This window comes from Hyperolius riggenbachi, chromosome 9 (assembly GCF_040937935.1).
Source record: "Hyperolius riggenbachi isolate aHypRig1 chromosome 9, aHypRig1.pri, whole genome shotgun sequence".
In the NCBI taxonomy this organism is placed as follows: Eukaryota; Metazoa; Chordata; class Amphibia; order Anura; family Hyperoliidae; genus Hyperolius; species Hyperolius riggenbachi.
In genome coordinates, this window is record NC_090654.1 from 129,665,234 (window position 1) to 129,691,713 (window position 26,480).

At 45.5% G+C, this 26,480-nt stretch overlaps 1 protein-coding gene across 8 annotated transcripts in view; it reads right to left on the reverse strand.

The window, feature by feature from the left end:
- LOC137532689 (T-lymphocyte surface antigen Ly-9-like) overlaps nucleotides 1–26,480 on the reverse strand; it is an 883,190-nt gene that overhangs the window by 142,993 nt on the left and 713,717 nt on the right. For all 8 annotated transcript variants that reach the window (XM_068253506.1, XM_068253510.1, XM_068253511.1 and 5 more), the window contains one exon: nucleotides 23,324–23,425. In XM_068253506.1, the coding sequence (XP_068109607.1) occupies nucleotides 23,324–23,425 (102 nt within the window). The remainder of the gene's footprint in view (nucleotides 1–23,323; nucleotides 23,426–26,480) is intronic.

Genomic DNA, 26,480 nt, shown 5'->3' on the forward strand with positions numbered 1-26,480 from the left:
GTATATAACTATTCAGAAGGAAATAGAGTGTGTGTACACAGACAGTGAGTGCAAGCACACGCAGGAGCTAGCCTATGAACAGTGACAGTCAGTGAGTGTCCTAGTACAGTTACAGTATATAACTATTCAGAAGGAAATAGAGTGTGTGTACACAGACAGTGAGTGCAAGCACACGCAGGAGCTAGCCTATGAACAGTGACAGTCAGTGAGTGTCCTAGTACAGTTACAGTATATAACTATTCAGAAGGAAATAGAGTGTGTGTACACAGACAGTGAGTGCAAGCACACGCAGGAGCTAGCCTATGAACAGTGACAGTCAGTGAGTGTCCTAGTACAGTTACAGTATATAACTATTCAGAAGGAAATAGAGTGTGTGTACACAGACAGTGAGTGCAAGCACACGCAGGAGCTAGCCTATGAACAGTGACAGTCAGTGAGTGTCCTAGTACAGTTACAGTATATAACTACAATACAAAATACAATCACTAAGTAGTAAAGGACAGCAGAAATACTGTCTAAAACTATCTAATACTGTCTAAATACTAATGAGAAATAAACTAACAGAGGACAGGAGGACAGCTGCCCACACAGGCAAGGCCCTGAGGCCTAAAGCTGTAAGCCTGCAGCAGCTGTCTGAGTCTCTCTCTATGTAACACAAAAGCTACTAACTAAAATACAATGTCTATCTAACTAACAACAATATAGGTGTGTATAGGAGGTGTATGTGAGCAAAAACGCTAGGTAAATGACCACAATAGAGCTCTTGCTAAGCCAAAGCACAAAGGAGCAACTCTCTCTCTATGCAAGTCTCAGGCAAGGACGGAGAAACGGAACATGGCGGCCGCTATTTATAGGGTAGGGGCTGGCCAGGGTCCCCCTCTGTGATTGGCTGCCGTCAGAGGGCCTGGGAGCCCTCTGATTGGCTCTAAGGACATCAATCTGGGCTATGACGCTATTCGAGCTTTGTATTCGAGCTCGAATAGCGCCGTTTGCTCGAATAGCTCGAATAGTGAATGGGCTATTTGCGTTTACTCGAATAGCCCATTCGAATAGCTGCAGCTATTCGGAGCTCGAATACCGAGCTCGAATAGCTGGAAAAGAGCTCGAATATTCGAACTACTCGATATTCGAGCTCTGCTGAGCACCACTGACTACGCCACGAGACATTGTTTGCCACTTAGTTGATTTTACCATCAAGGAAGAGATAATGAAACAGGCCAGAATGCAGGACGCAATACTTTTTAACTCAGACGAAGTTAAGCTGTTCTAAGATCTTTCCCCGATAACTTTGCAGAACAGACGCGCGCTTAGGCCGTTACTAGATGAACTACGGAAGGCTAATATCACCTATCAATGGAGGTTTCCTTTTGCTCTCTATGCCTATAAAGAAGGGTGCTCTGGCCTACTACGCATTCCGGAAGATCTGGAGAAGTTCTGTGATGAACTTGAGATTCCGTATACGGAGGTCCCTGAGTGGTACCAGGAATTCCGCCTTCCAAAAGTACCGGGACAAATGCACAATGAAGGTGCTATTATACCCCTGAGAAGTTACACCACCAACCTCCCACGCAGATTCAGAGGCAGAGGCATGAGACCGAAGCGTGGTACCCCGTATGGCGCATTCCGTAACCGTGATAGGGAAAGACATGCTTCGCAAAGAGACAGCAAATCTTCTACAGAACCTTCCGGGGACTGACTCATTGGACGTCCCGCTTTCGGGTAACGTTCAGAACTTCGCACAGTTTATTTGAAGATGGTGAACGTTCTCTGGCTTATTTTTCCCTTACTTTTTCCCTTGTTAGCTTCGTGGACACTAAAATATGATCACTAATCACTTGCTTTAAGGTGCATATGTTGTACGTAAGCTCATTATGTGGCAGAATAGTTTTGTGATGCTCAAACTACCCCCTCGTTCATCCCCTCGATAGGAGGAGATTGACAGGCTACTACTTCTGCTTTTAGGCTTATGGGTTGTGATTAGAATGTTAACCATTTTATTGAGACTTGCAGATACTTAGCTATTATTTTACGCTAAACCCCCTCCTTACACCCCCCTCCCCTCTTCACCCCAGATACCCCTCTCCTTCTTTCCCTCCCCCCCCCTCTACTCGCCTACCCCGCTCTTTCTCCCCAATTTCCTCCCACTCCTGCCTTGCTCTGCATTATCTCTACACTGTTTTTGATGCCTGTACTATTTGAAGATGACCGGTTTAATATTAGTGTTTTCCTCCCCTAGCCTACTCATAATATAAATGAAAAATAATTGACTGCCTGCATTGAGGGGAGCCAATGAGAGCTACCTGACAACTTTTTGGTTGATATAATCTTTGTTTCCTCTAAAATCAGTCCACAACTAACAGGTTATCCACCTGCTCTTTTCGAGGTTACTCTATTTTTACTTCTAGGCCCTCATTGTCCCCTTCCAAAGTCTCGCGCTTGCTGGTTAGGTCAACTTCCCCACCTGGAGCTGACTCGGAGGCTGACCCACTCCTCTTATCACTAGGGGGGGTGGGCTGCTGCTGAGCAGCCCAAACTTTATCCCAAACGCAATCAGTGAGGGGCCTCTTATAAATAGAGACCCCTCAGGGATTATTGTCCATCACTTCCTGACTCCGTGTTACCCTTCTTGGATCTTGCTTGGCAGATTCTTTGCAGGGTCTCACAGCCCAGAGTCAGCATCACACCACAGACAAGGGGTGGTGTTCTCCTCATGGCACACACTGTCTGGGCCAATATCACCTTTTTCGCGTCCAAGTTGGCACTATTGAAATTTGTAATAGTCTTACTTGCTCTTGCCAGTCTGGCCACCAGCATGGGACCCCTGCGTGTCACAACGTACAACCTGAAAGGGCTAAATAACCCCAATAAAAGACATTCTCTTCTAAGAGAGCTTCACAAACTAAATTCAGATGTTGGCATATTACAGGAGACCCATTTTAAACGAGACCAAATTCCGGTTTTAAGGGATAAATACTACACGCAGGTCTTTCATGCAACGGCACTAGCTGGCAGGACCAAAGGAGTGTCAATTATTCTGCATAAAAAACTGAATTTCAGTTTAATGGATCAGCTCAAAGATGTAAATGGAAGGTTTCTCTTTATTAAGGGTAAAATTGATCAAGAAATATATACAATAGCTTCAGTATACTCACCTAATACTAAGCAATCACGATTTTGGAGTTCTATCATTTACAAGCTAAGAGGATTTTGTGAAGGTACATTGCTTATTGGCAGTGACATAAATGTCCCTCTTGAACCGGCCGTAGATACCTCTAATGGGAAATCATCCGTACCATATCAATCTATAGCACAAATAAAAAAGTCCCTCATCTCCCTCCAATTACTGGATGCTTGGCGTCTAGCAAACCCCTCAGGTAGGGATTATACCTATTTTTCCCCACTGCACAAGAAATACTCACGCATAGATACCATCTTCCTGATGCAGAGAGATTTACATCGGTTAATTTCAGCAGATGTAGGTATTCTCTCGATATCTGATCATGCACCAGTTACCATTGCCCTTATGGAACCTCAACTTACACACAAACAGTGGATCTGGAGGCTAAAGCCCTCTTTGTTGGCAGATGAAGGAAACAAAGACAAAGTTGAGTGGACTTTGAGAGAATACTTTCATCTAAATGACACCGATGACATTAAACCCATGACACTCTGGGAGGCCCATAAGCCGGTTATCAGGGGATTGTCCAGTTGGGGGCCCAAAGGAAGAGAGAGCTAGAAGCCATGCTAGATCTACAGGTCCAGAGAATACGGACCTTAGAACTTCAACACAAAAAATCACCAGTTGATTCAATAGCTGAGGAACTGAAACAGGCCAGACAGACGTTATTAGTAACTTTAAACAGAAAAGCAGAAAGGGCCTTTTTATACAGGAAAAAGTTATTCTATGAAGAGGGCAGCAAGCCAGGCAAATTACTGGCCCGTACTCTAAGACAAAGAAAAATGGCTCTTCAGGTCAATGCTATTAAGAAAACAGATGGCACCAAACTCAACACATAAAAGATATCGCAGAGAGATTCAGACAGTTTTACAGCAATCTCTATAATATCAACCCAGACCCTACATCTCAGAGGTCCTCCAAGGAAGCCATACAGGCTTTCTTACAAACCAATGATTTCCCGAAGCTGAGTGAACAGGCCTTAGAGGAGATGGAAGACAGCTTAAGCAATGATGAACTCATTCTGGCGCTGAAGCAATCAGCAACAGGTAAAAGTCCAGGCCCCGATGGACTAACCACTCAATATTATAAAAAGTTTAGAGATGTGCTGTCTCCCTATTTCCTGGGGGCCTTTAACTCAGTCCCAAAAGACGACAAACACTCTCTAGACCTAGAGGCACACATAACAGTGATCCACAAGGAAGGTAAAGACCCTCAAGACTGCTCTGGCTACAGGCCGATTTCTCTCCTAAACAACGACCTGAAACTGTTTGCAAAAATTCTCGCAAATTGTCTCATTATACATATTCCACATCTGATTACAAGAGACCAAACTGGATTTGTCCCTGGCCGTGAAGCCAGAGACAACACCATTAAAACACTAGATATCCAATGGTGGCTCTCTCGGCATTCGGTGGGGGGGTTTCTTCTCTCCACTGATGCCGAGAAGGCCTTTGATCGGGTCTCATGGGAATACATAGCGGCTCTTCTCGAAGCCATCGGCCTGGGCCAGAGCATGAAAGGGTGGATCTCCCTTCTTTATTCAGACCCCAACGCTAGGGTAAAAGTAAATTGTACCCTATCTGACCGATTTACACTCCACAACGGTACGAGACAGGGGTGCCCTCTCTCCCCACTCATCTTTATACTTTCCTTGGAACCCTTTTTAAACGCTATACGGAAAAACCCCAATATCCATGGTGTGTGCATTGGAACCAAGGAATATAAAGTAGCAGCCTTTGCGGATGACATGATTTTTTATGTGACACAACCCTTGACCTCGATTCCCAATCTTCTGAAGGAATTTAAAACCTTTGGAGAATTCTCCAATCTAAAGATTAATTTTCAAAAATCAATTGCTATGAACGTCTCTCTCCAAGAGGAAATTGTAGAGATCTGTAAAAGCAGTTTCCCTTTTACATGGACCTCAACATCCTTTAGATATTTGGGAATTCAGGTCACAAGACATCTTAAAGACCTCTTTAAATATAATTATCATCCCCTAGCAACACAATTCCTCTCAACCATGGATGAGTGGGGAGAGAGACCACTATCATGGTTCGGCCGTATAGCTAGTTTAAAGATGACCGCTTTGCCGCGTATACTTTATATCTTCCAGAGAGTTCCTATTGCACTTCCAAAGACATGGCTTAAAGATATGCAGAAATCATTAGTGAAATTTGTCTGGGCGGGTAAACCCCCCAGATTACACCATCGCAAACTTACATACCCTAAACCCAAAGGTGGACTGGGCCTTCCAGACTTGACATGTTACTACCACGCCTCCCTCCTCTCCAGAGTAGTAGATTGGCACTGCAACATTGACTCAAAAGATTGGGTTACACTGGAGAATGAAAGCCTTGAAGTCTCTCTCAAATGGCTCCCGTGGACAAAAACCTCTGACATATCTAAACCATTACTATCAGATTTAACTAACCACCCCTTACTAGCTCCAATCTTCCAAAAATTTCACTCAATACTATCCATCTCAAATCTTTCCTCGATCCCAAGCCCACTATCCTCGATCAGAATGAACAGGGCATTCCCCCCAGGTGAACAACCGAAATTCTTAAAAAACTATTCCCCATACTCAGACTTGCTGATAAAGGACTTGCTAACTGGGACATCTCCCCCATCAATGAAATCTCTTGCTGCCCTTAATGCTGACTCGGATGAGCCAATACCTTTCTGGGCTTTCCTGCAAATTCGCAGCTATATAGCCTCTCTTACCTCAAAAGACACTTACACTAGATCCCTCACGCCTTTAGAATCTATGTGCATTCAAGCCAATCCTCAGAGACACTTATTGTCCAAATTATACCTAGATCTAATACTAGGAAAGGATTCACCCCCTTTTCTCTTCTTAGAGAAATGGGAAACCATTCTGAGTAGAACAATTGATGGAGAAGACTGGACGAAAGTATGCAACCTAGCCCATAAAAGTTCTATGAATGTCACAATGCAAGAATGCAATTATAAACTTTTAGCTGGCTGGTACCGTACTCCTGTTCTCCTCAACAAAATCTACAACTCTCAATCAGCACTGTGCTGGAGATGTACTACCCATCCCGGAGATATTCTACACATATGGTGGTCTTGCCCCCTTATAATCACTTATTGGAAATCTATACAAATGTGGATTAAAACCATTGCAGAATTTGACATACCCTGGGCTCCAGAAGCTTTTCTTTTTCATCTTATGCCTGGTACAGGCAGGGGATATAAAGGATCTCTGCCCTGTTACCTTCTTAATGCAGCAAAAGCCTGTATACCTGTCTTGTGGAGATCAACAAACCCTCCCTCAGTAAGAATGTGGCTAGAAAGGGTCCAGAGCATCGTAAATATTTAAGAACTAATCTCTCTAAAACAGGAAAAATCTGACAAATTCACTAGAACCTGGGCGCTATGGTACGACTTTACAGATAAGGAGATTTATAAAAATATTATGAGAAACTGTTCAAACAATGCCGATCCAACCTTTCTGGAAATTCCGGCTCTCTCTTCTCTATCCGCTCCCTCAAGGTTTGGGGACGGGATCCCCAACTGGACGATGAATAAGATGGACAACCCATGAGATGGTGGTCCTTGACTTATATGTAGCTAGTGGATACTTTCTATTTGAATAATAAGAGGCCTCTTCTGTGCCATGAGGAGATATGATCCATTATTACCCTCTACTATTAATATGAACACACCTACCCCTTTAATCTAACTAATTGCTAGAGTAACTCAAATAGCACTTTTTTTTGTTTTCACTGATGCAGATCTGAAGTAGTTCTATGGTTAGAGAAATAACACAGGGCGCAATAGACTGAGGATTCATTCCCTCTTCATTAGGAGAATAATATTTTGACACTCTTCTATACATGCCAACCCTCCCTCTGTTGTATAACTCTGTACTATTAGATAAGATGTGCCTGTTCATAAGATGTTTTTTCTTTATGACTTTAGATCATGCCTGGATTGTTGCACCTAATCTGAGGCTATTATATGTTTACTCTACTTTCTGTATCAATAAAAAATTGTTTAAAGAAAAAAAAAATCTCGGCTACAAAGAGGTGTCCTTTTGTAGCAGAATCAAAAACCGTGTAGCCGAAAACCTAGCCGAATCAAGATTCTCAGCTACAAAGGTGCACCCTTTTGTAGCCGAAACGAAAACTCAGGCGCCCTTTTCACCACCTTGTAGCCTAGATTTGCAGGAGAAGAGAGAGCAGTAGCAGGAACATTAAGCAGCCAGGAGGAGCTGTGAAAAGGAAAATAAATACAGATTTAGGGAGGAATAGTAACTAACAGTGATCCTTCATGCAGGCTGTAGAGATGACCCGAACCTCTGATTTTCGGTTCGCAAACTTCCGCGGAAGGTTCGGTTCGCGCGAACTTTCGCAAACCGCAATACACTTCAATGGGGAGGCGAACTTAGAAAACTAGAAACACTTATGCTGGCAACAAAAGTGATGGAAAAGATGTTTCAAGGGGTCTAACATCTGAGTTTTTGCATGGATGAGTGGAATAGACGCCAAAAGTCCCGGGGAAAAATCTGGATTTGACGCAAAGCAGCGTTTTAAGGGCAGAAATCACATTGATTGCTACACTGCAGGCCTAAAGTGCTTTAAAACATCTTGCATGTGTATACATCAATTAGGGAGTGTAATTAGAGTACTGCTTCACACTGACACACCAAACTCACTGTGTAACGCACCGCAAACAGATGTTTGCGTAGTGACGGCTGTGCTGGACTGGTGCGCACCATGGCGAGAGTGCAGGCCGTGGCGGTTTTCAAGCCCATATGGTCGCCGGGCTGTGGTAGCTCAATGATAGAACAACAGTGACTGTCCAGCTGATCAAATTTGGTCTGTCCAGAATGAAGCAACGACCTTATTATCTTTGGTGCGCCACCCCCCGAGACACTCATATAGCCGGCGGTCATTGCATTATTGTGATACGCAAGCCCCTTCACCACGGCAAGCTAATAATCACGAAGGGGAATGGGCACATGTACATGCCTTTTGTTTTGTTGTTGCAGCTGCACTTCAGCTAGAAAAATTAGGCAGGCATGTACACGCACCAGAAAAATTTGTATAGCGGCCGCTGCTAGCAGCGGCCTTAAAAATTCAGGAATCCACCTGGAGTCCTGGACCCTGTTGGTGGTGGCGGAGAAGGCAAGCGGCCTGCAGGCAGAGATGCTGTATGTGGGGACTGACTTAGTCTTCAGGCGGGCAGTAGCCCTCCGGGATCCATGCCTCATTCATTTTGATAAAGGTGAGGTACTGAACACTTTTGTGACTTAGGCGACTTCTCTTCTCAGTGACAATGCCTCCAGCTGTGCTGAAGGTCCTTTCTGACAGGACGCTTGAGGCAGGGCAAGATAGAAGTTGGATGGCAAATTGGGACAGCTCTGGCCACAGGTCAAGCCTGTGCACCCAGTAGTCCATCGTTGCTCATACTGTCGATGGTTCTCTCCACGGAACTTTAAAGACCTTCAAATGCTGGTTGCATATAATATGCTGTAAATAATGTTTTAGAGCAAAGTTGAAATGCTGGGTTATATTCTGCTTTAAGGCCAGGTAGTAGGCTACCTGCCGGTCCAGGCGTTGGTGGAGGGTAGATCCGGAAGGGCTAAGGCGAGGCGTTTCACTAAAGAAAGTCCGCATGTCCGACATCACCATGAGATCGCTGGAGCTTCCTGTCCTTGCCTGCGTGGACATGGGAGAAAGATTACTGGCAGTGGTACCTTTATTGTGTTGTGCTGTGACATCACTCTTAAACGCATTGTAAAGCATACTTGCCAGCTTGTTCTGCATGTGCTGCATCCTTTCTGCCTTCTGGTGTGTTGGTAACATGTCCGCCACTTTTTGCCTATACCGAGGGTCTAATAGCGTGGCCACCCAGTACAGCTCATTCCCCTTGAGTTTTTTTATACGGAGGTCCCTCAACAGACTGGACAGCATGAAAGATGCCTTCTGCACAAAGTTGGATCCAGACGTACTCTCCATCTCCTCGTGCTCTTCCTCAGTGATGTCAGGTAAGTCCTCCTCCTCCCCCCAGCCACGAACAATACCATGGGAACGTTGAGCAGCACAAGCCCCCTGCGACGCCTGCTGCAGTTGTTCTTCTGCCGCTGCCTCCTCCTCCTCCACAGAAACACCTTCCTCATCATCCGAGTCTGACTGCTCTTCCCCACACGACTCTTCCTCCTCCTCCCCCCTCTGTGCTGCTATAGGTGTTGAGGAAACATCTAGTTCTGATGTAAATTGCTCTCACAACTGTTCCTGCCATAACTGTTCCTCTTCACGCTCCTCCACAGCTCGATCCACCACTCTAGGCACGGCACACTCCAGAAAGTAAGCGTACGGGATCAAGTCATTGATGGTGCCTTCACTCCGACTCACCAGGTTGGTCACCTCCTCAAATGGCTGCATGAGCCTGCATGCATATCGCATGAGTGTCTAGTTGTTGGGCCACAACATCCCCATCTCCCCAGATTGTGTCCTTTTACTGTAATTGTACAGGTACTGGGTGACGGCTTTCTCCTGTTCTAGCAGGCGAGAGAACATGACCAGTGTCGAATTCCAGAGAGTCGGGCTATCACATATCAAGCGTCTCACCGACAAGTTGTTTCTCTGGTGAATGTCCGCAAAGCGTGCCATGGCCGTGTAAGACCGCCTAAAATGCCCACAAAACTTCTTGGCCTGCTTCAGGACGTCAGCCAATCAACCAACAGTAGGTGGAGCCAGGGTGCCCTATGAATGGCTGGCCCACCGAGTACAAACCACGCCCTGATGAAGAACGGATGTGACGTTCGAAACTAGTCGGCGAATCAGCACGCGCAGCTGTTCCGACGTCATCTAAACCTCAGCCATGCTGTTCACTGACAACGCCGGGGACCGTGCATTGGTCTCGGCTTGACCTCCTTGGAGAGAGACGCGGTTGTAGGTGGAGCTCACAGGACGCAGCTCGTGAGAGGTACCTGTTGCTGAGTGTCCTGCATTTTGGATGGGACACAGCGTAGGAGTTCCAACCCATAGAGCGCATGATGAGCCCGACTCGGGAAGGAGACCTGCTCTGCTCTGATGTCTAGCACCTCCGGGAGGTCGTGAGTAAACAGTGAGGACTCTGTATGTGTAATTTGGGGGCCCCCCATCGTAACAACTGTAAACCAACCTTAGTACCCTGCCTAGGATGCCTAACGCTGGACTGTGAGCAATGTCTGCATGAGCTTTGTCATCTACGCTTCGCTCCTGCTTTGCATGAAGCTTCTAATCTGTTGCAGCGGTGGAATTTCCGGATTTAAATCCAGCTGGGAACTGTAGTGTGGTGGTTCAGGTTAGGGTGGTCTCCTGCATATATGGATGTCTGGGGGAGATGGATGTCTGATCAGCATGACGTGTGGTGGTAGTTGTACAACAGCGCTGTTGTTTTTAATGCTGTAAACTATTGCAGAACTTTTAAACCTTGCCTGCGGCCAATAAACAACCCTTTTCTATTTTTTGCATGACCTTTTTGTCACGTATGGGTTTGTTATATATACAAGAGTGTGGGTCAGGTTTAAGATACCAGCAAAATAATGAATAATGGGATTGTGGTCCTTTTTCCCCCAATTTCCCTGTCCCCTCTTACTGCTTCAGGACGTCCTCTAAGCCTGGGTACTTTGACACAAATCTTTGAATGACTAGATTCAGCACATGTGCTATGTAGGGTACATGTGTCAGCTTTCCCAAATTCAACAACAATAACAATAATATTTTTATAGCGCTTTTCTCCCTGGGGACTCAAAGCGCTGTGACCCTGCATTATGCTGCTGCAGTCTCAAAGGCTAGGGAAAAGAGGTGAGTTTTTAGCCTTTTTTTAAAGCTGTCCAGAGAAGGAGCCTCTCGTACTTATTGTGGAAGTGAGTTCCATAGAGTAGGGGCTGCATAGGAAAAGGCCCGAGCACCAAATGTTAGGTGTATCCTGGGAACAACCAGCTTCATCTTGTTGGTAGAGTGGAGGGTGCGTGGAGGGGCATAAAGTTCCAATAGATCCGCTATGTATTTGGGTCCCATGTGGTTTAGAGCCTTGAATGTCAGCAGGCAGATCTTAAAATTGATTCTCCATTTTACTGGCAACCAGTGAAGAGTTTGCAGTACTGGGGTGATGCTGCGGGGGGCATTGGCTAGGAGTCTGGCTGCAGCATTCTGTACTAGCTGTAAGGGGCGCAGAACCTTATCTGTAGATCCGATGAACAGGGCGTTGCAGTAGTCTAGGCGGGAGGATACAAATGCATGAACCAGGGTAGGTAGGTCTTCAGCTGGGATAAGGTGTTTGATTTTCGCTATATTTCTTAGATGGAAGAAGGAAGACTTGACAACAGCTGATACCTGCTGTCTGAGTTTTAGATTTCCATCCAGGATTACCCAAAGGTTTCGCACAAAGTCTTTATACTGTACAGTATCTCCCCCAATTGCTAGTTTGAGGTGGTGAGCGTCTTGAACTTTATCCATCATGTGTGGACCACCTACCACCAACACATCTGTTTTGTCAGAGTTCAGCCTCAGCCAGCTGGTGTTCATCCAATTTTGTAAATCCACTAGACACAAATTTATGGATGCTGATGGGTCTTCGGTGCCAGGCTTGAAGGACAGATACAGTTGTGTGTCATCTGCATAACAATGGTATCCTAGGCCATAGTTCTGGATTATTTTGCCCAGTGGGAGCATGTAGACTGCAAAGAGTAATGCTGATAGTACAGAACCCTGTGGAACTCCATAGGCAAGTGGCACTGGATTAGAGTAGTGTGTGCCCAGACATACCAGCTGTGTCCTGCCAGATAGGAAGGTCTGAAACCAGCTAAGAACAGTACCCCTTAGGCCAGAGTAATTCTTCAGTCGCTGGATTAGTATTTCATGATCCACAGTATCAAATGCTGCAGACAAGTCAAGAAGAATTAGAATTGAGCAATCACCCTTGTCCCTTGCAGTAAGTAAATTATTCATTACTCAGACTAATGCCGTTTCAGTGCTGTGCCTTTTCCTGAATCCTGACTGAAAAGTATCACAGAAGTTATTTGTAAGCCTGGCATCTAGCTGGTTGGCAACTGCTTTCTCAATAACTTTTGATAGGAATGGTAAGTTCGCCACAGGTCTGTAGTTGGTCACAGAATCAGGGTCTAGTGGTGGTTTCTTCAAGAGGGGTTTTATGATTGCTTTCTTTAGTTCTTCTGGGAAAAGTCCACTTTGCAAGGAGCACTGAGTGATTTTGTGAAGTGCTGGCCTGATCAGCTCTGGGCACTGCATTAAGGATCCAGTTGGGCCAGGATCCAGGTCGCAGGTAGTGGGGCGGAGACTTTCCAAAATCTTCTTCACTCAGAGTGTCAAAGACTTGCCATGGTGGTACAGTAGTAGGCATATGCAACGTCCAGTGGTCAATTGATGTTGTTGGTGTATGCTGGCACGGATGGTAGACACCTTGTTTGTGAAGAAGGCAGAGAATTCTTCACACCTTTCCCTGGAGTATGTGGTTGGGGCTTTTAGGCAGGGAGGATTGCAGAGTGATTCCACTGTGTGGAAGAGTTGAGCAGCTCTGTTGTTTGCTGTAGATATTTTGTGCAAGATAAAGTCTGATTTTTTCTTGGTTATTGCTTCTTGGTATTGTCTGAGGTGTTGAACTAGGCTAGATTTGTGCTCCTAAGACCCTGATTTACGCCACTGTCTTTCTAGTCTGCGCCCTTTCTTTTTTAGATCCATGATGGTTTTGTCAAACCAATTAGCTTTCTGCTTTTTGGTTGCTGATTTGGTGCGCCATGGGGCAATACTGTCAAGTGTTTCATATATCGTGTTGTTGTACTGGGTTACTAGAGTGTTGGGGTCCATTTAACTGTGCAGCAAATTTGTAAAATCCAGGTTGGCAGTTAACCTCTCCGGTGTTAATTAATTCAGGGGACGGATTTTGATTGTTTCTTTTGAGTGCTGCTTGATAGGGTGATGTTCAATAGTAAACTATATTATGTGATGGTCTGACCACACCACTGGGGTTACTGTTATGTTACTAATGTCCATTCCAAGGTGGAACAGTAAGTCTAGGGTATGCCCTCCTCTGTGGGTAGCAGATTTGACAACTTGTGTGAAGCCTAGCCCACCAATGAGATCTATTAGTTCATTTGCATCTTGTGATTAAGTGTCATCAGCCCAGACATTGAAGTCACCAAGGATGATCCATCTCGGATAAGACAGAGTCAGCATGGCAAGAAGTTATGAGAATTCCTGTAGGAATGGGTCAGCATCTCCAGGGGGGAAGATAAACCACTAAAATTTTGAAGCCTTTACCACCTGAGATCTGGGCACCTATACATTCAAACTTTATTGAGCCAACATTCAGGGCTCTGAGCTGCAGGGTTGTTTTGCCACAAATTGCTACACCCCCTCCTCTGCGGTCTCGTCTTCCCTCACTTAGGACTGAGTAATTGTATGGGATGGTTGCTTCCAATGTGGGGCCCGCATTGGCATCAATCGAAGTTTCAGTGATGCATGAAAAATCGCATGTCTAAATAAGGTCCGCAATAATGGCTGTCTTATTGTTTATAGAGCGGGCATTGCAGAGCAATGCGCTGACTGAATGGGGCAAAGCGGAAAGGAGATTGCTGCTGTTGTCACACACCATGGTGCCGATCTCCAGCTGGTGCGGGGTCAGCCACTGATCCACCTGTTTGTTAAGAGCAGCCAGGAGAGCTGCTCCAGTGTGACTCTCCGCTTTGAGGCAAGACATGTCTAAGATGGCGTGACACCGTCGTACCTGGCATGCAGCATAGGCCCTGGGGAGATGGAGCTGTGTAGCTGGAGAGGAGATCGCGGCACCAGCCAAGGAGGAGGAGGATGATGACAGCAAAGAGGATGTAGCAGGTGGAGAGGAGGTGGCAGGAGGCCTGCCTGCAAGCCGTGGAGGTGTCACAAGTCGGTCCGCTGCACAGCCACATACACCCTGCTTGGCATCGGTCACCAGGTTGACCCAATGGGCTGTGTAAGTAATGTAGCGGCCTTGACCGTACTTGGCAGACCAGGCATCCGTGGTCAGGTGGACCCTTGACCCAACGCTGTGTGCCAGAGATGACACCACTTGCCTCTCCACTTCACGGTGCAGTTTGGGTATCGCCTTTTTAGAGAAATAATTGCAGCCTGTGATCCTCCACTGCAGTGTCCCAATGGCCACAAATTTACGGAAGGCATCAGAGTCCACCAGCTTGTATGGTAACAGCTGGCGAGCTAACAGTTCCGCCACACCAGCTGTCAGACGCCGGGCAAGGGTGTGACTGGCAGAAATTGGCTCCTTCCGCTCAAAGGTTTCCTTCCCGGAGCCCTGGCTGCTGTGGGCAGAGGAACAGGAACCGCTCAAGGTCAGAAGCGGGGTGGAGGAGGGTGGCTTTGAAGGTGCAAGGGAGAAAGCGGCTGAAGATGCTGCACCTGAAGGAGGAAGAGGAGAAGGAGGGTGGATTTTCTTTTGTGTACTGCTTTTGCTCAGGTGCTCTTCCCATTGCAGTTTGTGCCTTTTCTCCAGGTGCCTTCATAATGCACTTGTCCCTACATGAGTGTTGGCCTTTTCACGGCTCAATTTTTGGAGGCAGAGAGAACAGATGGCATTGCTCCGATCTGAGGCAGACACACTAACAAATTTCTAAAACGCTGAGCCCCCCTGGGGTGATGGCACTATGGTGGCCTCAGCAGCTGACGTTGAAGAGCATTTTGGCTGGCTGTCCATAGATGGTGATGCATGGCGCTGGACACTGCCACCAGCTGTTTCTGATGACGAGCTCCCCCTGCTTCTTTCAGGAACTCGTCTCCTCCTACTCCTCTCTGACTCCCCCTCTGAACTGTCCCCTTGGTCTTCTTGTCTCTTAGGAACCCATGTGGGATCCGTATCATCATAATCATCCTGCCCAGCTTCGCTTGCCTCAGACACCTCCAAAACTGCACCAACAGCAGGTACTTCATCATCCTCCTCCTCACACGTTACGTCCGTAGTGTCGCCTAACTCACACATATAAGGTGGTGTAACTTGCTTAGCGCCTTCATCTTGTTGTTGCAGTAGTGGCTGTGAATCAGTTCGCAACCAAATAACTCCTGCGAAGTGTCAAAGGCAGCGGTTTTGGTACTTGTAGTAGCGCTGGTGGCTGCGGAAGATGAGGTGTTCTGTGTTAAATAGTCAACCACGTCCTGACAATCTTGGGAGTCGCACGTGCCTTCTTCTGAGCACTGTACTTTGGGCCAGGGCCGCACAAAATCACATCAACATGACCTCGCACAGACCTGCTGAGTGGCCTTCCTCTGGCTCTGCCTCTACCTCTTCCTCTACCTGTTTTGTCCGTTTTGTCCATATCAAGGGGGGATGAAGTGAAAGGTATGCACTGACTTGACTAATACAATGTGCAGTCACACAGGTGCAGTTAACAGGTATGCACTAAGTGGTATATCACACTGTGTGCACTCACGTAGGTAGGTGTATATCACACTGCATGCACTCACGTAGATAGGTGTATATCACACTGCGTGCACTCACGTAGGTAGGTGGGTGCACTGAACACAACAGGTAGGTATATGCAGTGATGAGGTGGGTTCACTGAACACAACAGGTAGGTATATGCAGTGATGAGGTGGGTTCACTCAACACAACAGGTAGGCATATGCAGTACTTGGTATTACAATGTGCACCTGTCACACACACAGGTAGTCACTGAATGTGCTGGGCCTGGCAGTGGCACACACACAGTATGAATTAGTGTCAGTGGGACACACAGAAAAAAAAAATGATCACAAAAACAAGATTAGCTCTTAAAAGAGATGTTGTGGGGTGCTATTTTATCAATAAGAATCAGCCAAGAGCAAGCTAACAAGCCTACAACAGCCTAACTAATCTTTCCCTATGGGAGTCTGCCAGCAGCTGTCCCTTCTCTCACTATTGCAGGCACACGAGTGAGTGTAATGGCCGGCGGAGCCTGCCTTATATAAGGGGGGAGTGGCTCCAGGAGAGAGTGTAGCCTGATTGGCTACAATGTGCCTGCTGACTGTGATGTAGAGGGTCAAAGTTGACCCCAATGGTGCAACCGAACTTCCGGGAAAGTTCACCTAACATGGCGAACGCGAACCACAGGAAATTCGCCAGTAACCGTTCGCTGGCGAACCGTTTGGGCCATCTCTAGCAGGCTGCAGCACAGCTTAAATCGGAGGCAGGGGAGCCAAGTCTGGCAATGCACACAGTATTTGTGTCTGGCATGGCATGCAGTGTGTACCACTGTGCAGAGGGAATCAAACCTGGGGACATTGCCAATGCGGACAAGCAGATCAGAATGCTCCATTGCCACTGATTAGGGGAGGCAGGTCTGTATTGACACATTCTGACCATAAGACGCACCAACATTTCCCCCCTCTTTTTGGTGGAAACAAGATTTTCTTATGGTCCGAAAAATATGGTATATCTTTTTTTTAGCCACAAATTAGGCTTTTTGAGGGTGCTACTTGTTTTCAGTAATTACTTTATTTTCTATGCATTTTATAGGGAGATATAAAAAATGCAAAAATACACAATTTCTCCAATTCCATCCCCTATAATTTTAAAATAAACAATGCTACAATAGATAAAATCCACACATTTTATTTGCCTAGTTGTCCCACAAGATTTAAATTATGTTCCTATCCTAGAACAATGTATGGCGACAATATATTATTTGGAAATAAAAGGTGTATTTTTTCTGTTTTGCCTTTTATGAATAATTACAAGCCTTTATTTGCTAAAATAGCCATAACCATGGGCGTCCGCACATACGGCAAAACCGGGCATCTGCCCGAGCCTGGCCGCCCGCTGCCCCCCCCCCTGGCCGCGTGCCTGTGCAGCCAGAAGGAGGGGAGCAGCGCAGAGAAGAGAGAGAGCTATGGGCACAGTGGGGAAGGGCGGACGTCTCCCCCCCCTTCCCTGAGCTTAGGGGGCTCTCTCTCCCTCGCTGTCCCCTCCGGAATGAAGTGTGCAGCGGCTGGGCAGCGGGCGGAACTTACCTCGTCTCGCTCCTGCGCCAGAAGTTCTGGTGCCGCACTCTGGTCTGGATCAGACCAGAGTAGCAGCTAATACATCCGGCGCGTGCGACGAGAGGAGGTAAGTTCCGCCCGCTGCCCAGCCGCTGCACACTTCATTCCTGACTCCGGAGGGGAGAGCAAGAGAGGGAGGGAGAGCCCCCTAAGGTCAGTGCCCATAGCTCTCCCTCTTCTCTGCGCTGCTCCCCTCCTGCTGGGGCACACATGGCCACTTTTTCTGGGGACATATACCCCTGGCTACATATACTGGGACATATCCCCCTGGCTACATATACTGGGACATATACCCCTGGCTACATATACTGGGACATATCCCCCTGGCTACATATACTGGGACATTTACCCCTGCCTACATATACTGGGACATATCCCCCTGGCTACATATACTGGGACATATACCCCTGCCTACATATACTGGGACATATACCCCTGCCTACATATACTGGGACATATCTCCCTGGCTACATATACTGGGACATATCCCCCTGGCTACATATACTGGGACATATACCCCCTGCCTACATATACTGGGACATATACCCCCTGCCTACATATACTGGGCACATATACCCCTGACTACATATACTGGGCACATATACCCCTGGCTACCTGTTCTGGGGACATCTCTACCCCTGGCTACCAGTTCTGGGGACATCTATACCGCTGGCCACCTATTCTGGGGACACCTATAGACCTGGGGCTACCTATTTTTGGGGAACCACTGCTGTCAGATTGAGTGTATTTTGGGGAACTGCTGCCAGGTGAGAGGTGTCTACATATTAAGGGGGCATTATGCCTATTTATGTGAAAAGCTGTCTATTTATGTGCCTCATGACTGCTGAATTTGTCTTGTTGCGGGCCTCATGGTTACTGACTTTGTCTTGTTGGGAGCCTCAAGATTGCTGAATTTGTCTTGTTGGGGGCCTCATGATTGCTGAATTTGTCTTGTTGGGGGCCTCATGGTTACTGACTTTGTCTTGTTGGGAGCCTCAAGATTGCTGAATTTGTCTTGTTGGGGGCCTCATGATTGCTGAATTTGTCTTGTTGGGGGCCTCATGATTGCTGAATTTGTCTTGTTGGGGGCCTCATGATTGCTGAGTTGGTCATGTTGGGGGCCTCATGATTGCTGAATTTGTCTTGATGGGGGGGGGGGGGGGGGGGGCTCATGATTGCTGAATTTGTCTTGTTGGGGGTCACATGATTGCTAACTGCGAGACTATGGAAAAAGCTGAATCATCATCATATGAGACAATAGCATTACACCTACTTTTTCCGCTTTTTAAAACAGAAAATGAAACTGGGAGGTTCTAAAAAAAATGAATATTTTTTTCAGGAGTACGATGGATAAAATTGTTTATCTTCACAGTTTATTTTCAACTTAATTTTCCATAATGTTCATGTATGAGTTAAAACGTTTGTATTTAGTTTAAATTGCTGTTGGCACTTTGTGATAGTAAAGTGACTTTGCAGTTTAGACACTCGACCTCCAAAAGGTTCGCCACCACTGTCCTAATCTAATGTCCCACCATTGCTTAGTTCATGTAAACTTGTCTCCATCCACGACCACACCCACATTCTGGTTCATGACCACACCCATTGTAGCGCGCCGCATGACGTAGCTTCATTCATAGCCACACAGCGCCAGGCCAGATTTGCGGCGCGCGCTTTTTGCTCCCCACTTTTTGCCCCCCCCCCCTGGAAAATTTTCAGCGGACGCCCATGGCCATAACATACCCTCATTACATTCTATTAAAAAAATTTCAGACCCTAAGGTAACTATTTTTGTATTTTTCTTAACGTATGTTTATGTTTGGTAGCTAAGAAGAGGGTGGGAGGTTAATAAGGTTTTATTAAATATTACATTTATTTATGTTTATTTTTTATTTTCATTTTACTTTTTGGCCAATAGATGGCACTGTGCACTATCCTGGAAATTACCAGGAAGTGCTTGATCTTTTTAACTACATTTGTACTTTCACTTTTATGAATCAACATTTCTCGTGATTTGAGGCATGTTCATTTATTCACAGGCGCTTTGGTTGGCTCGGGGAATACGTTACCCTTCACCAATCGCTCCCCTGTAAGTCCTGCTGCAAACATGCTTGTGCGTACTTGCTGCAACAACACTGGATGTGCATATGTGTCCAGACAGACTAGCGCGGCTCCTATCTGGACACCTATAGTCATCCAGATAGGTTTACGTGGTTATATGATGTTATGTGGTGTTGATTCCTTTTTTTTTTTTTACTCTGGACACTAGCAGGTTTTCTCAACCCCAGGGTCCCTTGAGTACTTTGCAGGTGTTCCTTGACGTTTTTTCCCCATTGTGGGGGGGGGGGGGGGGGGGGAGTATAATAGAGCACAATATAAAAGGAGGTACTGTAAAAATAAGCACTAAATTGGGGGTCAGAATAATAATGCGCACATTAATAAAAAGCACTAAGATAAGGAGGCAGTATAATGTGTGGCAGAATGATAGAGGGTAGTAAAATAAACAGCCTCATCTACTTTTAAAGACCTTGCCTCCTGCAAAATAAATGCAGGAGTTCCTCAAGATCAAAAAATTGTTTGCAGGGGTTCCTTGAGATCCAAAAGTTATTTGCAGGGTTCCTCCAGGGTAAAAAGGTTGAGAAAGGCTGATGTAGGGGGTCAAGGGATCTGTGCAATGAGCGCTTTTACTTATTTACCAGAGTGGGGGTGGCTGTCTAGCCCCTTTACATTATATAAAAAAGTGACCAGATAGCACATAAGTGTTAACCACATCTTTTCTTAAGAGTCTGGGGATGAAGAGCTTTTTGTCCCTCAACTTTCAACTTTCCTGGCAAGTTACATCCCAGTGCCAAAGTCATGTGGTCTGATTGGCTTGGCAAGGGTACCACAGTCTTGTTGGGCCTTTACCTGCATAACCAATAGCCCTCATGGCTTGACAGTGAACGAATTAATATATTGGGCAGGCACACAGACTTTGTTTTTTTAATAGAACAATTCCAACTCCAGCACAATAAATATGTGGACATAAACACCTATGCACCAGATGAGAACATGTGATCACTAGGCATTACACCGCAGTATTGGGACTGCTGAGGCACATGTACAGGGAGTCATTCACAGCATACTAATACATTTCCTGGTGCTGACTGTAGCTTTTGTTGTACAGGGAGTCATGGTACACCATGGTTCTCTGCACATCATTGCTATTCACAGAAATGAATGTGTTGCGATTGGAGACTGTGATGGCCATGCAATGCAAGCTAAATATTAGTTTAGTAAATCAGACCTTTGTTCCTTGTGACAATGTGGTATGTTCCTTTTTTTATATTCTTAAACAATGGGCCTGATGCACAAATTACCAGCACGGCTATACTAACAGTGCTAACACCAGCAGAGCACTGCACATTGCGCAATTAGTGTAACCCGCAATGCATGAGTATTGCAAGTGCTGCTATGGTAATGTGCCTTAAGAAAGTTATGTAACACACATTACCATAGCAAAGCTTGTGTTACCCTACTCTTTTGGCATTTGTGCCAGAAACTAATATTACTCGTTAGTACCAGTACTACCTGTACACACTAATATCACTAGTGGTTTGCGCATCAAATCCATTGTGTGGTATGATGAATTTCCTGATTTCTGGTTCTGTCTGTCATCATCAGACATTAAAGGGATGCTTAAGTGAAAATAAAAAAATGATTTTTACTCACCTGGGGCTTCCCTCAGCCCCCTGCAGCTGTCCGGTGCCCTCGCAGCCTCGATCCGATCCTTCTGTCCCCGCCGGCGGCTACTTCCGGGTTCGGCGACAGCCACAGACAGGCTGGGAACGCGAGTGATTCTTCTCGTTCCCAGCCACAATATATCGCCACCTTTGCTGCTGTTGTGGCAAGAAGGCAATAGCAGCATAGGGGGCGATATATTGTGGCTGGGAAAGCGAAGAATCACTCGCGTTCCCAGCCTGTCGGCGGCTGTCGCCGAACCCGGAAGTAGCCGCCGGCGGGGACAGAAGGATCGGAGCGAGGCTGCGAGGGCACCATACAGCTGCAGGTAGCTGAGGGAAGCTCCAGGTGAGTAAAATTCATTTTTTTATTTTCACTTAAGTATCCCTTTAAAACAGAAATGGTTGGAAGTCTAACGGTACTGAGGACTTTGTCCTGGAGATTAAAATTGCTGCAGCTTAACAAAGGAAAAAGTTGGGGAATCAGTAGAGTGAGTGGTGGCATTTTGATTACACTTCCATATCTACACTGAGATTACTGTGATCTGCACTGTGGTGGACTATGCAAATCAAGGGATTACAAATATATCAGTATCTTTAATAATGAGAATCTCTAAAAAAAATCAGCTGCAAATCTTTGCACATTCAGATAATGGAAACTCTTCCAGGAAATGAAACCCACTATTGCAGTTGCTGATCAGTTATCTCTATAGGGCTCGATTCACAAAGTAGTGCTAACTTAGTTAGCACGCCATAAAAGCCCATAGCATGTCTAAAGTAACTTATGACGCGCTAAGCTTTGCGCGCTAAGTTAGACGCACCGTGCGACGATTCGGGCGCACCCGGTGCGACGTTATGGGCGCACCCAATGAAACATTTTAGACGCATCCGGTGCGCCGCTTCGCACGCGGCACTAAACTTTGCGCGTGCTTACTAAAATGGTAAAGAAGAAAAGAAAGCCCCTATGACAAGCACCACTTAAGAAATTACAAAAAAGTTTATTCAATATACAACATCCAATGCTTAAGGACACAATAAGATACAAATGTGTTAAAATCAATTAAAAACGGCAAGAACAAACCCGCTGCAATGAGTCAATAATGTCAGTGACAATGTATCAATAACACAGTATAAATACTGAATATAATGCATAGACACTAAAGTGCACCTAGAATATTAGCTGTGCAAAAATAATAATGTATATAAATGATATAAGCAATAATATCAGCCTAGTGGGCGTCTATTAAGAGCCCACTAGTGCTTGAACCCGGGTTCAGTAATGAATATAGTGCAACATAACATGTGATATGCAAACCATCAAATCTAAACAAGGCAATGTGCTAATATAAATACATAATGTACCACTAAGTGCAAAGGACTGCAATGAACTGCAATGAACATGGAGGACAGTCCTGAGGGGAAACCATCCTACTCCTGCTGCATGCACCTTATGCATAATCACTGGGGCTAAGTATCTCCTTTTACAGCACTTCACATTCTTCTTATGCACTTTATCCTTAGGCTGCTCCTCCATGTTCATTGCAGTTCATTGCAGTTCATTGCAGTTCATGTTCATTGCAGTCCTTTGCACTTAGTGGTACATTATGTATTTATATTAGCACATTGCCTTGTTTAGATTTGATGGTTTGCATATCACATGTTATGTTGCACTTCATTACTGAACCCGGGTTCAAGCACTAGTGGGCTCTTAATAGACGCCCACTAGGCTGATATTATTGCTTATATCATTTATATACATTATTATTTTTGCACAGCTAATATTCTCGGTGCACTTTAGTGTCTATGCATTATATTCAGTATTTATACTGTGTTATTGATACATTGTCACTGACATTATTGACTCATTGCAGCGGGTTTGTTCTTGCAGTTTTTAATTGATTTTAACACATTTGTATCTTATTGTGTCCTTAAGCATTGGATGTTGTATATTGAATAAACTTTTTTGTAATTTCTTAAGTGGTGCTTGTCATGGGGGCTTTCTTTTCTTCTTTACCATGTACATATACCCATTGAGCCCCAGCACACTTAACTCTGTGCAATTTATTTGCATATACTGCTGGTGTTGCGGACATTTGTTTTTGTGCATGCTTACTAAAAGCTTTAGCCGTGCTAACTACTTAGCACTGTAGTTAGCACGGCCAAAGCTTTTAGGCGTGCTAACTAGGTTAGCACTGATTTGTGATTTAAGCCCAATATGTTCTAAACACCCAGCTGCTGGCTAGTTGATCAGTGGCTAGCAGCTTTATTTTTTAGGAGTTACCATGTTTCAACTTCTCAGAGATTTGCATATTAAGCGACTTGTCTTAGATCTTATTGCACAGATGCTTATGCAGTTATAAAAATGGCATTAAAACATGAAAACTTACTTCTCCACCAGAGAAAATCAAAGACCACCACCCCCACTACAGCTACAAATGGGAGGATTATATATGGTAGTACGTGATGTCTGTTGTCTGGGTCAGAGTGTCCTGAAAAAAAAAAAAAGACAAATATCAAACACATTAAATTCTGGTGTAAGGGCTGAATGTTTCTGCATAAGATCCATATGACTCTAAAAAATGGTAACAGCTTTGGATGGTAACATATACTAAAGGCCAGCTCCAATTCCAGCCAAAACATTAATTGTAGTTTTGGATAGAGAGAGGTCAAAAAAGAAACAGGAAGCAGGCTAGGATTCTCCTACAGAACACAGATAGTAATTAAAAATATGTGGTATAAATATTAAATAATAATAACAACAATAATAATAATAATGTGCAGAGCCGGGACAAGGTCCTCCAGCACCCAAGGCTGAGACACCAAAGATGTGGTTGATAACAGAACTTAGATTGGGTTTTTATTGGTATTCGTCATGTCCTGTGCCTAATTAAAAGTGCCATGGAATTCAATACTCAACCTCGGTAAAAATTAATTTTCTCCAAATGGCCAATAAAATATATAAAAATATATCAACTAAAAAATAACGCGAAGCACCTCTGGACAGAGACGCTTGGCGTTATTTTGACATACCTGTGAAAGGCGTTGCAACACTGTTCGGGAGTAGTGTTATGCGAACATCTAGATGTTCGGGTTCGGGCCGAACAGGCCGAACATGGCCGCGATGTTCGGGTGTTAGACCCGAACTCCGAACATAATGGAAGTCAATGGGGACCCGAACTTTTGTGCTTTGTAAAGCCTCCTTACATGCTACATACCCCAAATTTACAGGGTATGTGCACCTTAAGAGTGGGTACAAGAGGAAAAAATTTTTTAGCAAAAAGAGCTTATAGTTTTTGAGAAAATCGATTTTAAAGTTTCAAAGGGAAAACTGTCTTTTAAATGCGGGAAATGTCTGTTTTCTTTGCACAGGTAACATGCTTTTTGTCGGCATGCAGTCATAAATGTAATACATATAAGAGGTTCCAGGAAAAGGGACCGGTAACGCTAACCCAGCAGCAGCACACGTGATGGAGCAGGAGGAGGGTGGCGCAGGAGGAGAAGGCCACGCTTTGAGACACAACAACCCAGGCCTTGCATGAGGACAAGAAGCGTGCGGATAGCAATTTGCATTTTGTCGCCATGCAGTCATAAATGTAATACAGATGAGAGGTTCAATAAACAGGGACCGGAAACGCTAACCCATCACAGATGTTCATTGTTCATGTTACTTGGTTGGGGTCCGGGAGTGTTGCGTAGTCGTTTTCAATCCAGGATTGATTCATTTTAATTTGAGTCAGACGGTCTGCATTTTCTGTGGAGAGGCGGATACGCCGCCGATCTGTGACGATGCCTCCGGCAGCACTGAAACAGCGTTCCGACATAACGCTGGCTGCCGGGCAAGCCAGCACCTCTATTGCGTACATTGCCAGTTTGTGCCAGGTGTCTAGCTTCGATACCCAATAGTTGAAGGGTGCAGATGGATTGTTTAACACAGCTACGCCATCTAACATGTAGTCCTTGACCATCTTCTCCAGGCGATCGGTGTTGGAGGTGGATCTGCACGCTTGCTGTTCTGTGTGCTGCTGCATGGGTGTCAGAAAATTTTCCCACTCCAAGGACACTGCCGATACCATTCCCTTTTGGGCACTAGCTGCGGCTTGTGTTGTTTGCTGCCCTCCTGGTCGTCCTGGGTTTGCGGAAGTCAGTCTGTCGGCGTACAACTGGCTAGAGGAGGGGGAGGATGTCAATCTCCTCTCTAAAGTCTCCACAAGGGCCTGCTGGTATTCTTCCATTTTGACCTGTCTGGCTCTTTCTTCAAGCAGTTTTGGAACATTGTGTTTGTACCGTGGATCCAGAAGGGTATAAACCCAGTAATTGGTGTTGTCCAGAATGCGCACAATGCGTGGGTCGCGTTCAATGCAGTCCTAGGCCGAAGAGGTCATAGCCTAGGGTCACAAAACCTGTTTATTTGGGCAATTTCAATGGTGGCGAGTCTGACGTACATAAATCGCAGCAATGGCCGTTAGCAACGTCTGAATCTCACGAAATGTCTCATGCAGGTAGAAGACATATTGTTAGACTTGGGCTCCAAAGATGGGTTCCCTACATCTCTGCAAACCAGAGTTACAGGGCTCCAAATTTGGTAAAATCACCCATAGGCTTTCATTGGGCCTCCTATTTACAGTTCCAAAATCTCACATCTTTTCAAAGGGCAATTACTCAGCAGTGGCAAATTTTCTAGCATTGTAGGGACCCTTAGGGGGAACATGACTGGTGAGTTTCGGGCCCCTAGGCCGAAGAGGTCATAGCCTAGGGTCACAAAAACCTGTTTATTTGGGCTATTTCAATGGTAGTGATGGTGACGTACATAAATCGCAGCAATGGCCGTTAGCAAAGTCTGAATCTCACGAAATGTCTCATGTAGGTAGAAGACATATTGTTAGACTTGGATTCCAAAGATGGGGTCCCTACATCTCTGCAAACCAGAGTTACAGGGGTCCAAAATTGGTAAAATCCCCCATAGGATTTCATTGCCTCCCTATTTCACTTTCCAAAATCTCACATCTTTTCAAAGGGCAATGGCTCAGCAGTACCAAATTTTCTAGCATTGTAGGGACCCTTAGGGGGAACATGACTGGTGAGTTTCGGGCCCCTAGGCCGAAGAGGTCATAGCCTAGGGTCACAAAAACCTGTTTATTTGGGCTATTTCAATGGTAGTGATGGTGGCGTACATAAATCGCAGCAATGGCCGTTAGCAACGTCTGAATCTCACGAATGTCTCATGCAGGTAGAAGACATATTGTTAGACTTGGATTCCAAAGATGGGGTCCCTACATCTCTGCAAACCAGAGTTACAGGGGTCCAAAATTGATAAAATCCCCCATAGGATTTCATTGCCTCCCTATTTCACTTTCCAAAATCTCACATCTTTTCAAAGGGCAATGGCTCAGCAGTACCAAATTTTCTAGCATTGTAGGGACCCTTAGGGGGAACATGACTGGTGAGTTTCGGGCCCCTAGGCCGAAGAGGTCATAGCCTAGGGTCACAAAAACCTGTTTATTTGGGCTATTTCAATGGTAGTGATGGTGGCGTACATAAATCGCA